General features: G+C 40.6%; 1 protein-coding gene across 2 annotated transcripts; it reads left to right on the forward strand.

Moving 5' to 3' along the window:
• The first annotated feature begins 1108 nt into the window (after nt 1-1108).
• On the forward strand, nt 1109-15509 carry LOC148023534 (DNA-directed RNA polymerases II, IV and V subunit 12-like). Of its 2 annotated transcripts, none has more exons than XM_087696509.1 (4): nt 1109-1255; nt 14702-14783; nt 14941-15033; nt 15168-15509. In XM_087696509.1, exons 2-4 carry the CDS (start codon nt 14732-14734, stop codon nt 15188-15190), a joined length of 168 nt encoding a protein of 55 aa, XP_087552635.1. In that variant the 5' UTR covers nt 1109-1255; nt 14702-14731; the 3' UTR covers nt 15191-15509. The 2 variants fall into 2 exon arrangements, with proteins under 2 accessions (XP_087552635.1, XP_087552636.1); XM_087696510.1 differs by having other exon boundaries at nt 1220-1277.
• The last annotated feature ends 299 nt before the right edge of the window (nt 15510-15808 follow it).

The following is a 15808-nucleotide window of genomic DNA, read 5'->3' on the forward strand; positions in this document are numbered from 1 at the left end:
GGAATCTCGTGATGGAACGTCAGGTTTTCAATATCTCTGCGAATAGATCTAGCACGATCTAAAATCCCTTTCTGAGCCGTGAGTCTAGCAACCTGCCATCGCTCATACCTCGTGGATGTAAGCATGTTCCTACGAACACGCAACACATAGTCTCTGCCAGTTCCTCGATGCGAACACCTGTAGCTCAAATAATAATGTAGTATGTTAATGGGTCTCTCTCTCTCTCTCTCTCTCACTCACTCACTCTCTCTCACACACTCTCTCTCTGACATCTGTCGTGAGAGAGAGACGATATGACTTCTCTCTCTCTCTCTCACGTCTAAGAGAGAGAGAGAGAGAGAACACCAGAAAATAGTCCAGAAGCGTGATTAGCAGCGAAGAAGTGAAGCGTGATACCAGAAAAGGAGCGAAGGAGCGAAGCGTTACACCAAAAACCAAAAGCATGATTAGCAGCGAAGGAGCGAAGTATAATACCAGAAAAGGAGCGAAGCGTTTAATAATCTCTCTCTCCACATAGGTCCTTCGATCTCATGCCGACAGTTGTTGAAGGAGAGGCTAACCCGAACTTCTCTCTCTCTCTCTCTCTCTCAGGTCTACCGTCACACAGAGAGAGAGAGAGAGAGAGAGAGAGAGAGAGAGAGAGAGATGATTGACCTGCGTGGAGAGGATCTGACGTCTGCGTGGAGAGGACTGACCTACAGAATTCCAGTGTAATGTGGAGAGAGAGAGAGAGAGAGAGAGAGAGAGAGAGAGAGAGAGAGAGAACAAAAACGCCCAGAGAGAGAGAGAAAGAGATGACTGACCTGTTGCCTGCTAGCTTGCCTCCTCCTGTCCCATGAGAGTGAGAGTGAGAGTGAGAAGAGAAGAGAAGGTGATGGAAAGAGACCACGTTTCTTTCTTTCTGCCCCCAATCATGTGACATAAATGGTCACTTACATTTTCTTCTGTCCTTAATCATATGACATAAATGATCACTTTGGTTTGATTTGGGAGCTAAGTTCGGGAGCACTGTGATGCTTCGATACTTTTTCGAGCCTGTAACTCAAATAAATAATAATAATAATAATAATGTAGTATAGACGAGCCTGTAGCTCAAATAATAATGTAGTATAGATATAGATATCCCTCCGCGACTTAGTCCAAACCGACCAAACTGTTTTCGGGGTTTCGGGCACTCTCAGACAACACCATAAAGATTGAGAAATTGAGAACGTTCGCAGAGGCCGCAAGGGTTACTAGTCTTGTCAGCTCTCAGGTACCCAGGCCGTGTTTACCAGGCCGGTCTCTGCCTGTCTATCTTTTTTCTTAGCGTATTATTAACTATGGAGTTTGCACTTGCCAATTCAGTCCTCCTGTTCTTGTTTTTGTTTCTGCTGTTTCCTGTACTCTGCTTTTGTTCTTCAATGATAGACCTTCGTGCATGCAAAGCAGCGTATCGGTTGCCTGTTCTTTTGGTGGGATTGACCTCGTGCCCATGTCAGGACCTAGGACAAGGACACTGCTGACTCGGGTGCCAGCAGAACAGGCGTACAACATACGCTATGAAGTGTGGACTACAGCCGAGCAGGACGTTGTCCTTACTTCATAGCCTGATATTGTAGTCCTGTTTGGCTGTCGTCCTCACTTCATAGTATATATGGTGCTCTTGTTCTCTTGGTCGGATTGACCTTATGCCTGTGTCAACCACAAAGGAAAGGTGGCATGTTCCTTATGTAAAGTTGAAAGGAGAGTTGATTTCTGTTGTGTCTTTCTTCAACAATTCCTTCAATAATGAAAACTCATATTTTTGCACACTTGGTTTTGCAAAAGGTGTTAGCAAAAATGATGCTAAGTCTAATGTTCCAATGCTGAGTAATGAGTGGACAGAATTTTAAATGCATTTCAGGACTTCTTCTTGACTCTTTATTTGAAGAATTACCACTTGAGATGCTAGAGGATCATCCCATTGACTTAGTGCTTGGTACTATGCCTCCATTAAGACTATCCCAATAGAGTAAGCGATTTTCAACAATAGGAAATAATGACTTAGGTTAATTAGCTGTTGATAAAAGGGTTAATTTAGCCCAATTCATTGCCCTTTTACTCCCTTGTACTCTTGGTGTAGAAAAAGAATGGTTTAGGACAAATGTGTATTACTTTGGACAAAACATCATAAAAAATAGATTTCCTATGCCAAGGATTAATGATATCCTTGATTGTTTAGAGAGAAATACAATCTTTAGTAGGATAGGTCTTAAAAGTGGGTACCATTAAATACGTGTAAGACCATAAGATGTGCACAAGACAACTTGTAGGACCACTTTTGGATTATATGAACTCTTGGTCATGCCATTTGGACTTGTAAGTACATCTACATTTTTCAAAACCCTATAGGTCTTTTAACAAAAAAAGAATGAATCTTTATGTTAGAGATTTAGTTCTTAGAGCATATTGTTTTAAACGATGGTATTGAAACAAATCATGTAGAAGTGGAAGCAATGTATTGACCTCATTTGAGAAGCTTGCATGATGCTCTTTTTTAGGGGCTGTGTTTTCACTATAGAAGGCTCAGAGGCCACATTGTTGAAATTGATTCACCCCTTCATGCACTATAGAAGAAGAGTCTTATGTATGTGGGTTGATAAGGAAATTACAACACTTAGTAAGTTGAAAGAAAGGCTTACTTTAGAGTAGTATTAATCTTGCTAGATCTTTGAAAAGCTATCATTGTTCAATGTGATCTATGTAAAAGCTATCATTGTTCAATGTAATCTTTGTAAAAACATGATTGGTGCAATTCTAATCCAAGAAGGCTATGTTATGGTATATGAGAGTAGATATTTTGTAGGGTGTCAAGAAAAACTTGTAGGTTTATAAGAAAAGTTGCTCACTCTAATTCATTTTCTTTGCACTTGGAAATACTACCTACTAGGGACTGATTTTGTTGTATAGATAAATGATCAAACTCTACGATATTTTCTTACGGAAACTAAGTTGTTAAAGAAGCAATTTGATGGGCTAACTTCTTATCCATGTTTCACTTTCAGATGGTGTACATGGAAGATAAAAAGAATGTTGTATTGATGTGTTGTCTAGGAAACCATAGGTTTCAGTAGTGTCTATAGTATATCATCATGAGTTAGATGAGATAAGGACATAGTATGCAAAGGATGAGGATTGTGCTAGAGTCTATGATTTGATATTAGATGGTCAGTACCATGAGGATTATACTATGAGAGAACTTTCTTATGATGTATGGTTGGCTATGTGTCATGAAGCAGTTAAGGGCCAAGATTATCACCTTCGCATGTAGAGCATTCTGATATTAATGTGATAGTGAAAGTAGTTGAGATTTTCTTTTATTAGCCAACTTTTAGACATGATGTGGATCACTTTGTGCATGCATGAATTGTATGTCAAAAGGCCAAGTTTGATTGACAAAAGGTGTTGGGATTGGTGTAGTCCTTACCTCTTTGTGATAGATTGTGAGACAACATAGCCATGGATTTTATCTTTGATGCTCTCAGGATACCTAGAAGGAACGATGGCATATGGACCATTATTTGTAGATTCAATAAATAAGTTCGTTTTATTTTGACAAAAGAAAAAAGATAATTGCGAATTATATGATAAGATTGTTCATTTAAAAAATCTTCATGTATCATGGCATAGTCGGATTTATTGTGAGTGATAGGATCCTTGTATGATGAGTTTGTTTTGAAGAGGTATTATTGAGAATATGGGTACGGTCATAAAGTTTTTATATTTTAGTCCTTAAATAGATGGGTAGTTTGAAGTGGCAAATGCTACTGCCTTAGATTTTTTAAATGTTATGTGTTTGAGCATAAGACCGAATGGAAATAGCTTTCACTACTTGTGAAATGTAAGTGTCGAATGCTCATTGGAGAAGTAATGGTTAGCAATGGTAATGACGGAGAGAGAGAAAATGTGAGCAGTAGTAGAGAGCAGAGATTGAGTGATGAATGATGTGTGGGTACAATGAGTGTACCTCTTTTAGGTTTTTTAAAAGATAGATATATAAAAAGTATAAGTGCTAAGGGTACGTTCACACTTGAGTACATATGAAAGGCACGGTGGCCTTTTGTTTTCAACAACCTCCCACCTAAACGCAACATGCCATAAGGTTGAAGAAAAGAATCACCTTTGTACAAACCTGAAATATATATACTATCCAACTCCCATAATTTATTGGCAATGAGCAAACCATTCTATTGGAAGACCCTTAATGAGAAGATTTGCAGGATTATCATTCGTATGTACCTTGATAAGCTCAATGCTTTTGTTGTCAAGTACATCCTTGATAAAGTGATATTTTATCTGTATGTGCTTTGTCTTTGCATGAAAGATGGTCTTTCATGCTACACTTTGACTATCACAATGGAGGATAGGGGTTTGGGTAATGCCAAGCTCTCCCACTAGACGTGAAACCCATAACGCCTCCTTGCATTCCTTAGTGGTAGCCATATACTCTACCTCTGTAGTAGACAATGCAACACACTTTTGTAGCCTAGAAATACAGGTAACTACTCCCTCTGTGAAGGTGAATACAAACCTTGAAGTAGACTTCCTGTGGTCAGCATGACCAACATAGTCTACATTTGTAAAGCCAATGACAAATGTCTTTTGCTTTCCCAAGCAGATGCACAAATCCTTTGTGCCCTTAGGGTATTTCATTGATTCCTTTTACTGCTTCCAAATACTTTCTACTAAGATGTACTATGTACTTGTTATCCTCTCCCATCGCAAATGCTATGTCAGGATGTGTAGCAATCATAGCATACATCAAGCTAGCTACAGTTGAAGCATACTGAATCTTGGCTATTTCAGCCTTTTCATGATTAGATGTAGGGCTGTCCTTTCCACTGAGTTTCACATATAGAGACAATGGTATGCCAATTGCTTTTCCTCCCTTTATATCGAAACACTGCAAAAACTTGTATATGTAACTCTAACCGTGATAGATAAAAAAGACCTTTGGATATGTCCGTGAGTATTTGCATGCCGAGAATGCGATTTGCCTCACCAAGATTCTTCATGTCAAAATTGTTGTGTAGGTTTTGCTATAACCAACCTTTCTTCTTGGAAGAAAGAGTGGTAATTCCTTGATTAAGCACTTAATTACAGTAATCAACAAATGAATATAACTTAAAATGCACAAATTACCTTAATAATCTCGGACATTCGACACCTTGATGGCTCCAAAACCGGTGTCCCTTTCGGCTTTTCTTTAACTTGATTGCTAATGGAATGAGTACAAGCTTGAGATTTGCAATCTTTTTTGTTGTTCCAAAAGCCTCTTTGCTGTAGTAACAATTAGCAATCAATTTAGGCCAATTTTCCCTTGATTTTTTACCCAAGGCTTGCACAAATGGAACCTTCAATTGGCCAAATGCTGCCCCAAATTACAATGAATGGGTTGGCATTTGAATTCCTTGATAATTACACAAATTTCAGGTGCCAAATTCAGTATGCAATGCCTTTACCGATTGATACGGTTCTCGAGGTGGCTATCAAACTCTAATTTTTGTAAAAATTTCAGGGTTTACAGTAGAGATTTCTCTACTGTCTACCAAATTTCACTGAGATCTAGTCAAAATGGTTGAGAAGTGTTGAGATCTCTTAAGAACGGGTTGAAAAAGGTGAGAGAAAGCCAAGATGAGAGCAATCTGATTTTCTTCGCAAGAAAATCCTAAATTTTACGTGCTGCCTGCTCCAGCTTGCATTTAATGCAGTCACATCCAAGATGCTATCTCCTTGCTGTCCCTTGCTTGTTGAGGCTCTCAGATGGCTATCTTTTGCAGCAAATTGTTTTTCTCTAATAAAAAAATGGACTAGTAACTCTCTCTCTCTTCCTCCCCCCCCCCCCCCCCCCCAAGCTATAAACTAATTGAATGGTTGAGTCCTAGTCTCCAAAAACGTTTTCTTAGTTTGTATGGGCATTTTTGCCAAGTGGCAGCCTCCTAAACCTATTTTTAAGCATTATCCATCCATTTTATTAATTTTTAGAACTAAATAATCTTGAAAATTAACTTCAGCCCTTTTGACCTTGCCAAAATTAAATGTGCCCATCCATAATTAAATTGGCTAGGCTATTTGCAACCCAGAGTGGTTCCCAATCTCTCTTGGCCCTTAGATTGGTATTAATTAATTAATTAATTAATTAATGCTAGTCCCTAGTGTCACCACCAAATACTTATTGGCCAACTAACTGTCCTAGAGTCACAACACCAATTGACCCCCAAAGCCTAGTTGGCATAAGCAAGATTGGTTGCGAAGGGGTCCAAGCAGGAACATGGAATTGACTTTGATGAGATCTTCTCCCCCTGTAGTCAAGATGACTACCTTGAGAATCATTTTGGGCTTGGCTGCAGCTGAAGATATGGAGCTCATATAGATAGATGTAAAGACTGTATTCTTATATGGTGATGTGCATGAATACATATATATGCAGCAGCTTGAAGGGTTTGTGAAAAAAGGGAAAGAGAAGATTGTATGTAAACTCGAAAGAAGTTTGTATGGGCTGAAACAAGCACTCAGAGAATGGTATCATAAGTTTGATACATTTATGCACTCTCAAGGTTTCCATAGAAGTCAAGTGGATCATTGCTTGTACACCAAGAAGGCAGCAGATGGCAGCCTGATTATCTTGGTTTTGTATGTAGATGACATGTTGATTGCTGGCAAGGATAGTCATGCCTTGAACTCACTGAAGCAAAGTCTTCATGATAGCTTTGACATGAAGGATCTTGGTGATGCAAATCACATTCTTGGCATGCGAATACTCAGAGATAGATCGAAAGGCTTACTCTATCTATCTCAACAGGAGTATGTTTCCAATGTTTTGCAACATTTCAATATGGAGGGAGGGAAAACAATTGGGGTTCCATTGCCTCCATATGTGAAACTCAGTGCAAAGGAGAGGCCTACATCTGATGATGAGAAGGCTGAAATGGCCAAGATACCATATGCTTCAGCTGTTGGCAGATACATGGCAAACCCTAATAAGAAGCATTGGGATGTATTGAAAGGTATTATGAGATACCTCAAAGGCACAAAGGAGTTGTGCATCTGCTTTGGAAAGCAGAAGGCATCTGTTGTTGGCTTTACGGATGCTGACTATGCTAGTCATGCAGATTGCAGAAAGTCCACTTCTGGGTATGTGTTTACTTTCATAGGGGAAGTAGTCTCTTTGATCTCCAGGCTACAAAAGTGTGTTGCATTGTCTACTATAGAGCAGAGTATGTGGCTGCCATTGAGGCATGCAAGGAGGCTTTATGGCTTTTACGTCTAGTGGGAGAGCTTGGCATCACAGAGTTATATGTTCTCCATTGTGATAGTCAGAGTGCTATCATGTTAGCACGGAATCCTATCTTTCATGCAAAGACAAAGCACATACAGGTGAAGTATCACTTCATTAGAGATGTACTTGACAGTAAGAGCATTGAGCTTGTCAAAGTGCATACAGATGATAATCCTACAGATCTTCTCATGAAGGGTCTTCGAGCAGAGCGGTTTGCTCATTGTCGACAGATGATGGGAGTTGGATAGGTATATGTATTTCAGCTTTGTACATGCCTAGACTTGGCTGATTCTTTTCTCCTCTTAAGGCACATTGCCTTTAGGTGGGAGGTTGTTGGGAATAAAGGCCTCGTGCCTTTTAAATGTGCTTGGGTGTGAACACACTCTTAGCACTTGTACTTACACATATATATCTATCTAAAAGCCTAAAGTGGTACACTCATTATTGTACTTGAAATCGTGCACACTCTTTGCTTTGCTCTCTCTCACTCTCTCTGTCTCTTCGTGCGTAACGAATACCTACTGTCTTGATCTTCGCATTGATGCGTCACTACACTACTCATCTTCTAGGTAATTTGAAAAGGACCATAGTGTCTCTAAGATAATTTATAGTACTTGTGGATAGTCATTGAATTAGAGTCCTTTGGAATCCACAGGCCCTCTTGGAGCTCTTGAGGAGTACAATGTTGGTTAGCACAAAACATGACACGACCCTAGGTTGTTTTAATGCTTTCCCTTCTTGGGTGTAAAGTCCCTTCGCTTCTGTGTAAATAGTCTTACGGGTGCAAACACACCCTTAATGTACCCTAACATATATATATATATTCTTTTATTCTTTGTGTACCATCACGATCTGGTACACCTATCTTTGCGTTCACTCTCTCTAACTCTCAGCTCTGCAACTCGCGCCTCTCTCTCGCACTCCATTGCGCACTCTACTCTTCAAACTGGTTTCAGAGCGTTGGTAAGTGTGTTCGCGCTTCCCAAGAAGTGCGAATCAAGTCTGCACAAGAGAAGAAGCTTGCTTTTGCATAGCAGTCGACGCCCGAGGTGACACGTGAGAGGCGTCAGGTTCAAGACAACACCAAGGGTGACGGTAATGGACTTCGTGTCTAGCATGGCAACTAGCAATTGCTGTGTGTTATAGGCAACGTCCGACAAGGGAACCAGTGTGGCAACGTGCAAATGATGGGTGCAGTGAGTTGTCGTGGCCTGCGTGATGTGTTGACAGACGGGTGATAGGTCGGCGGGGTTCCAGGTCGTGCGACGTGATTGTCGTCACACGGGCAGCCGGCGGGGTTCCAAGCCACGCAACGTGATTGGCAGGACAACAACCCCGTCACTTCTTTTTTTAAAGTCACAAATCCATTTTTTCTTCAAAATCCTCTTTGAATTTCCCCTTGGCTTAACAGGGGTTCGTGCATGCAAGCACAGAGTTCAGATTTGGCCATATTTATGACCAGAAATTTGGGGCTTTTCAGATTGAGTGCTATTCATGCAAAATTGAGGCATGTGCGTTAGAAATTGCAGACATTGTGCGCGTTTGAATTGGGGATTTTGCCAAATTTACTGAAATTTTACTCATTTGGGTGAAAATTCTCAACATTGGATCCATAAAATTTGGGGCTTTTGTTGTATTGGTGAAATTTTGTTCAGCCGAGTTGGATTGGCTGACATTCGTGCACACTTGGATTCGGAAATTTTGGGGCTTTTGCAAAATTTTGTGTAATTTTGCCAAATTTGCTAGTTCTATGCTTTCAGGGACATGTATTAGTGCAATTGGGGCACATTTGATAGTGAAAATTTGGGGCTTTTGCCGAAATTTGTGGATTTTGGCAAAGTTAATGCGTGAAATGCACTTTGAGAATATTGCTGAAGTCTCACTGCATCCTTGGATTTAGAGTTGGATCTAATGGATGTGAAGATTGCTTTTCTTCATGGTGACTTGGATGAAGAGCTGTACATGAAGCAGCTAGAAGGATTTTTATTCTAGGAAAAGAGCATTTGGTTTGTAAGCTAAAACGCAGCTTATATGGGCTGAAACAAGCCCCTAGACAATGGTAGATACCCTATTCTCAGCCATGGATTTAAATGCAGTCCTGCAGATCACTGCTTATACACTAAAAGGGCTGATGATGGAATCCTTATTGTGCTGGTTTTATATGTGGATGACATGCTGATTGCAGGACAGCATAAGAGTACTTTGAATGCTCTTAAAAGGCAGTTGAGTTCAGCCTTCTCCATGAAAGATTCGGGGGCAGTTGAACACATTTTGGGCATGTGCATTAAAAGAGGCAGAGGGCAGCATTTGTTGTTTCTCTCACAGGACAAGTACATCAGCAAAGCACTTCACACGTTTAATATCGTTGATGCTAAGCTCTTGGTGTGCCTTTATCGCCACATACAAAGCTCAATAAATCTGATTGCCCTAAAAATAATGCAGTTGCTAGTGCCATGAAGGGCATACCTTATGCATCAGCTTGTGGATCTTTGATGTATGCCATGGTTGCAACTCACCCCGACATTGCTCATGTAGTGGGAGTTGTTAGCAGATTTATGTTTAACCTTGGTAAGCCACATTGGGAAGCAGTGAAATGTATCTTTAGATACTTGAAAGGTACACAAGAAAAGTATATATGCTATGGAAAGGGTACACTAGAGTTGTAGGGATTTTGTGATTCAGACATGGCAGGAGATCTTGACACTAGGAAATCTACCAGTGGCTATGTTTTCACTTTGGCTGGTGGGGCTATCTCTTGGTGTTCAAGATTGCAAAAAATTGTGGCACTAAGTACTATAAAAGTTGAATATATTTCAGCCATCGAAGCTTCTAAGGAAGCTATTTGGCTTGGTCGTCTGGCCAAGGATTTTGGTCTTTCTTCACATACTCTAGTGCTTGGTTGTGATAGCCAGAGTGGAGTATGTCTGGCTAAGAATACCATGTTCCATGCACATACCAAACACATAGATGTTCGGTATTACTTTATTCGACAGGTCTTGGATGATGGTCTTGTTACACCGACTAAGGTCAAAATCCAAGATTACCCTACAGATGTTCTCACTAGGTGTCTTGCAAAAGCTCAGTATGAGCATTGCATTCGTTTAGTGGGAGTTGGTTAGCTTAAAGGTACCACTTTGGGCCTTTAAGTGGTAGGTTGTTAGGTGTAAAGTCCCTTGGTTTCTGTGTAAATAGTCTTACGAGTGTAAACACATCCTTAATGTACCTTAATATATAAATACATTCTTTTATTCTTTGTGTACCATCACGATCCGGTACATCTATCTTTGCGTTCACTCTCTCTAACACTTAGCTCTGCAGCTCGCGCTTGTCTCTCACACTCCATTGCGCACTCTCTACCCTTCATTCCTATGTACATTCAATACAACTAAACTATCTGGGATTTCACGTAGCAATCGTTAATATCTTCTACATATTGTGCAAAAAGTCAACTATGGACTGCATTTTCAACCTCTTGAGCTCTATGGCCATAAACGTACATAAGCATAAATGGGCTATTACCAGTAGCCTAACACTGCCAATTAGATTGCCTACGATAGACATGCACATAGCATATCCTTCATGGTTTGATTTATCCCTTCGGTCTGTCCATCGGTTTCAAGATGCTCCAAGGACGACATGGACAATGAAGTTTTCAACAGTTGGAAAACTATTTGCTAGAAATGGCAAGTGGACTTGGGATCCTGGTCATTGGCTATTTTGTGGAGGGGCAAACCATAAAGTCTATAAAGATGTTTGACAAAGAGACCAGCCAACTCGTGGCTTTTTACGGTTGTCTTTGTAGAAATGAATCGAGTCATTTTTTCAATTGGTCAACTACAACCCAGATTGCATCATGACTTGGATTCATACAAGGCAATCTCGCTATAAAATCCATAGAAATGCTACTCCACTTTCTATTAGGGATTTGTAAAGGACATAACACACGGACCTTAAAGCGATCCTCACCACGAGTGACCTTGTACTTATAAATTTTCTTCTTATGCAACTTCAAAGACAACTGATGAGTTGTTGCCGGGATAGAAGACTTCTTTGACTTATAGATAGAGGTAGCTCGATGGGAATCCTTCATAGACTAGTAGCCCCTACTAGAAGCCAAAGTATTATCCAAAATTTTTGCACACTTGTGGACATACTTGAGTAAGTGTAATAGATTGGGGAGCACCTCGTCCTAGTAGTTTGGAGGCAATCCAAAAAGATATCTCATGTAGAGTAGCGCTTGAGGATCTTCTAAGGTCTTTGTTTTATATAGTAAATCTTTAAACTCCTATGAATATGCATCCAAGCTCTTCTTCCCCATATCAAACTCGAATAATTTACGGAAATTTTCAATTCGATCATGTCATGAAACGATTTCGAAAAATGATTGAAAATTGGTGCATGTCTTCGGCTTGGGGCATAGCCTTGCTCACCAAGCATATGCATTTCCTTGTAACATGATTCGTATTTGCCCCATACGGTGAACATCATTAAACTAATACAAATCAAAGCATGCCGTTGATTCGGCCAGTCGTCTCTTCACATTCTTGCTTCCCTTTAAAGGAACTAGGTTGGAACTAAATAGGCATGTCTTCATGGCTATAGACACAAACAAAAAATGGGGAGTGTGCCTCTCAGCCAATTGCCATTGCATGTCCTTAATTTGAGCTTGGAGAATTGCCACTAGTTACAAAACTCTGTTAGATTTGAAGGAAGGAGATACTTCAGGATGTTGCCCATGCATGTGTTCATGTTGGGGAGAGGTTTGGTAGGAGCAAGAGCATCGAAAGGAGATATGTCGTGAGAAGTCATAGTATTGATAAGAGAAAGGAGCGTAGAGAATGAAGAAAGTTTGGAGAGAGAGAGAGAGAGAGAGAGAGAGAGAGAGAGAGAGAGAGAGAGGTGTGAGAATTTAGAGATTAAGGAGTGTGAGAGAGGAGTATAACCCGAGCAATTTGCGTTTGATGCAAAATTGGGCCTTTTTTTAGGATGTGCGAAGTAGGGGTTAGCTTCCCTATGTCTAGGTTTAGAGAGGGTACCATAGAGTACCATAGACCAAAGGAATTTAAAAAAATTAGTACACTTACATTAAAAGAAAGATCCAAGAGAGAACGTGGAGACAGGAAGGTTATAGAGTCTGTTGAGAAAGATGTGTTATCGAGAAGGACATGCCACCTTGCCATGCTAGTCCTCTCAAAGCTACCTACATTCCCTTGAGCAGTTCATGGTCAGTTCGTATCTTAGATAGTCCATCTCTCTCTCTCTCTCTCTCCCCCCCCCCTCTTATATCAACAAAAAATCCCCCCCTCCCTCCTTCGGGCTTTGTCTTCCTCTCTCAATCACTCCCTCTCCATGAGTGTGTACAATCTCTCTCCACTATATCTTTAGAGTGTTTCTCTCTCTCTCTCTCTCTCTCTCAATGACCAAGTTCAAGAGCTTTCTCTCTCTCTATACCCACATGAGATTGTACCATTTGGAGCTCATTGTTACTAGACAGAGCTCTATGTTTTACACATAGCCATAGTTAGTTTCCTTTATTATTTTGCTTTGTGCTACATATTTTACCTAGACAGTTGTACCATCATACACACTATTGTAACTCATGGTCTCATAGGTCATTTTGGCCTTTTGTAGATGCTAATATATCATTTCATTTCTCTCTCTCTCTCTCTCTCTCTCTCTCCCCACAGGCAACCTATCATTGCATCTCTCTCCTTGAAACCTAACATGACATCAAAAGTAATGTTTCTATTAACATTAAATAGAATGTTAATATTAAAATTAATAGTAGTATTAATGGAAACATCAAATGCTAAAATTAGAATAACATTTAATGCCACATCAATATTAAAATAAATGATAAATTAACATTAAGTATTAAATTGACAAGAATCGCAATCAATCCAAATTTTGATGCTTATATGGGCTACAAGAATTCAATTTCCAATGATGGTCTACCATAGCCCTAGAGTGGCAACTCCCTAGACTCCAATCATCAGAAAAGCATCACCCCAACACAAAACTCGAACATGAGTACTAGATAAGAAACGTACCCATTGTACCCACCACCCGTAACACATGCTGCCCGTACACGCCCCTCCCACTAGCAATACCCCATACCACCCTAAACAAGATAAAGACGTACCTATTAGGCGTGAACTATCATGGTTATGTGAGCAAAAGTGGTTTTGTGCTCATCATTAGATCTTACATCGAATTATAGGTTGATGCTTAGATACCAATAAAACCTCCTCCAAGGACCCAACTTGCACATGAAACACGACACAAGCCGTATCCACGAATAAAAGGGCGTGGGGACATGAGACTCACCTCCTAGCCATAGAACCGAATAGGCTCATCCCCAAGCTTGGGAGTTACTAGAACTTTAGGTCACGAACATATCCCAAGGGTTGGCGTCCCATACCACTAGCCCATACTATCTCGGTGTACGGATGCATTGGCCAATGAGCCAAGAGTCCAAGAGTGGTGATCACACGATGAATATGCACAATAGGGACTTGAGTCCTTTAAATAGGACTTGGCTGCCCTAACCCCAAAGCGCCCTTAGTGTGTTCATTCTAAGTCACCTCATGACCATTGCGACCAATGCGACTAGTTTCAAGCAATGGTATACCCTGTAGTAGCCTGCCTATTCAAGACTTTCGATTGCTAGTTGCTTTGACCCTTTGGGAAATTTCACCATATCTTCAGCGAGTTGGTGGATTATTTACAAGATGACTGGATTGGCAGCTTTCTTTCAACCTTTGGCTCCTAGCAGCTTGAGCTTTAGTCCATCTTCTTCAGCAGCCTCTTCTTCAGTTCCAATCAGGGGTGCAAAACTTGAATCAGGTTCCTGTGGCATCTGACAACTTCCTTCTACTGCGGGACTACAGTAACTTCAGGTTTTTTCCAGGGTTTTTAACTTTTCAACTGGCACTCCTGTTCCTATAGGTGGAAATCTATTAGTACCCAACATTTATCTATCTTTAGGTGAACGATCACCATTACTTTGAGAAAATTTCCAGTGCTTCATGGTGAGTGTAGTTGCAAATGCAGGGATGTCAGGAAAATTCAGTCTAACCAGCTGCTTGATCAACAAGCTTAGATAAAGAATGCATCCTTTTGCTGTGTCAAAATGGAGAAAAGGTGAATGGAACATCACCTGCTGCACCGCTACAAAACACAGGCAGTTTTGTGTCTTGAATTGCATGCATTGACCAGGAAAGGCTGGAAATCAAGGAGATTCACCTGGTGAACATTCAAAGAACTGGTTGAAACTTGAGAATGGTTGAGTTAGGAAAGGGGGTGATGAAGATTCTTTGTTTCTTCTTTTGGTGGTGGTTCTAGCTGTGCCATGATTCTTGAACTACCTGTGTTGTCTGACTATTTCTGTTATTTCTGCAGATTCTGCCAGTTGCTGTAAGTTTTTGAATTATGGATGGGGGACAGGCAGCACCTCCTGAGCCCGTTTCATATCTTTGTGGAGGTAAGTGTGCCTTAAGGAAGCTTTATGCAAATTAAGCCCATCTCTATGAAAAACACTTTTGGTGACGAGGTTTGAAATAAATCCATACTGTAACCTGTCAAACATGGCTGACAAGTAGGTCCGATGGATGCTAAAGTGCTCATTATTTTTAGTGCAGATTGTGGAGCTGATAATTCATTGAAGCCAGGAGATGTGATACAATGCCGTGAATGTGGTTATCGTATCCTCTATAAAAAGCGCACTCGCCGAAGTAAGTTTTGATGCTGCATGCTTGCTTGTGACACTTTTCTCTTTTCTGGTTCAATGGTTGGCCAGAATGTGGTGCTAATTTTCTTACAATGAGCATGCCTGCTTGTGACACTTTTCTCCTCTTTGGTTTTGCAGTTGTGCAGTATGAGGCACGGTAGCCAGCCCAGTTTGGAACGTGTCTTGAATTCAGGAAATGACTTCTGGCCCCCTAGGAAATGGGTGGTGCAAGTTAGTGTAGATTTTGTGTCTTTGATGTTTCAGCCACTCTCAAATGAGAAGTGTTTATATCATACAGTGGCGATGGCTGCTGGCATTGTGGGATCATTGCTAGTTTTCCAACTTCTGCTGGTGCTGCTTATATGGTCCTGTTTCTGCAAAGATGCACAGAGGTTATGTAGAATGTAGGCTTCAATTGGGACTGGATATCGTACGTCACGTGGTCGTTATTAGTTCTTACAAAGATGTACAGTTCTAGTATTTGCTCTCTCTCTCTCTCTCTCATATTTGGTTTGTGTTGCTGTTTCCTTTAGTACATTTTGTGGTGCTTGGGAAGTCGGGGTGGTGTGATAAAGCGTTTATACAGAAAGGGCTGGTTGTACGAACATCAAATCGATGGGGTTTATACTGAAGTTAGCCTTCACTATAAACGGTCCCTTTGGGTCCAAAAATCGATAACAGAGATGCTCACAGCTTCACTTGGACACATCCCTTAGAGGAGATAGGCATGCTGTATAGCTTCCCAAGCAGTCCAAAATTTGTTTTCGAGGTAAGGTTCG

Source organism: Lygodium microphyllum, chromosome 16, assembly GCF_053477565.2.
Source record: "Lygodium microphyllum isolate KBCC chromosome 16, Lygodium_microphyllum_v1.1.10, whole genome shotgun sequence".
NCBI classification, from domain to species: domain Eukaryota; kingdom Viridiplantae; phylum Streptophyta; class Polypodiopsida; order Schizaeales; family Lygodiaceae; genus Lygodium; species Lygodium microphyllum.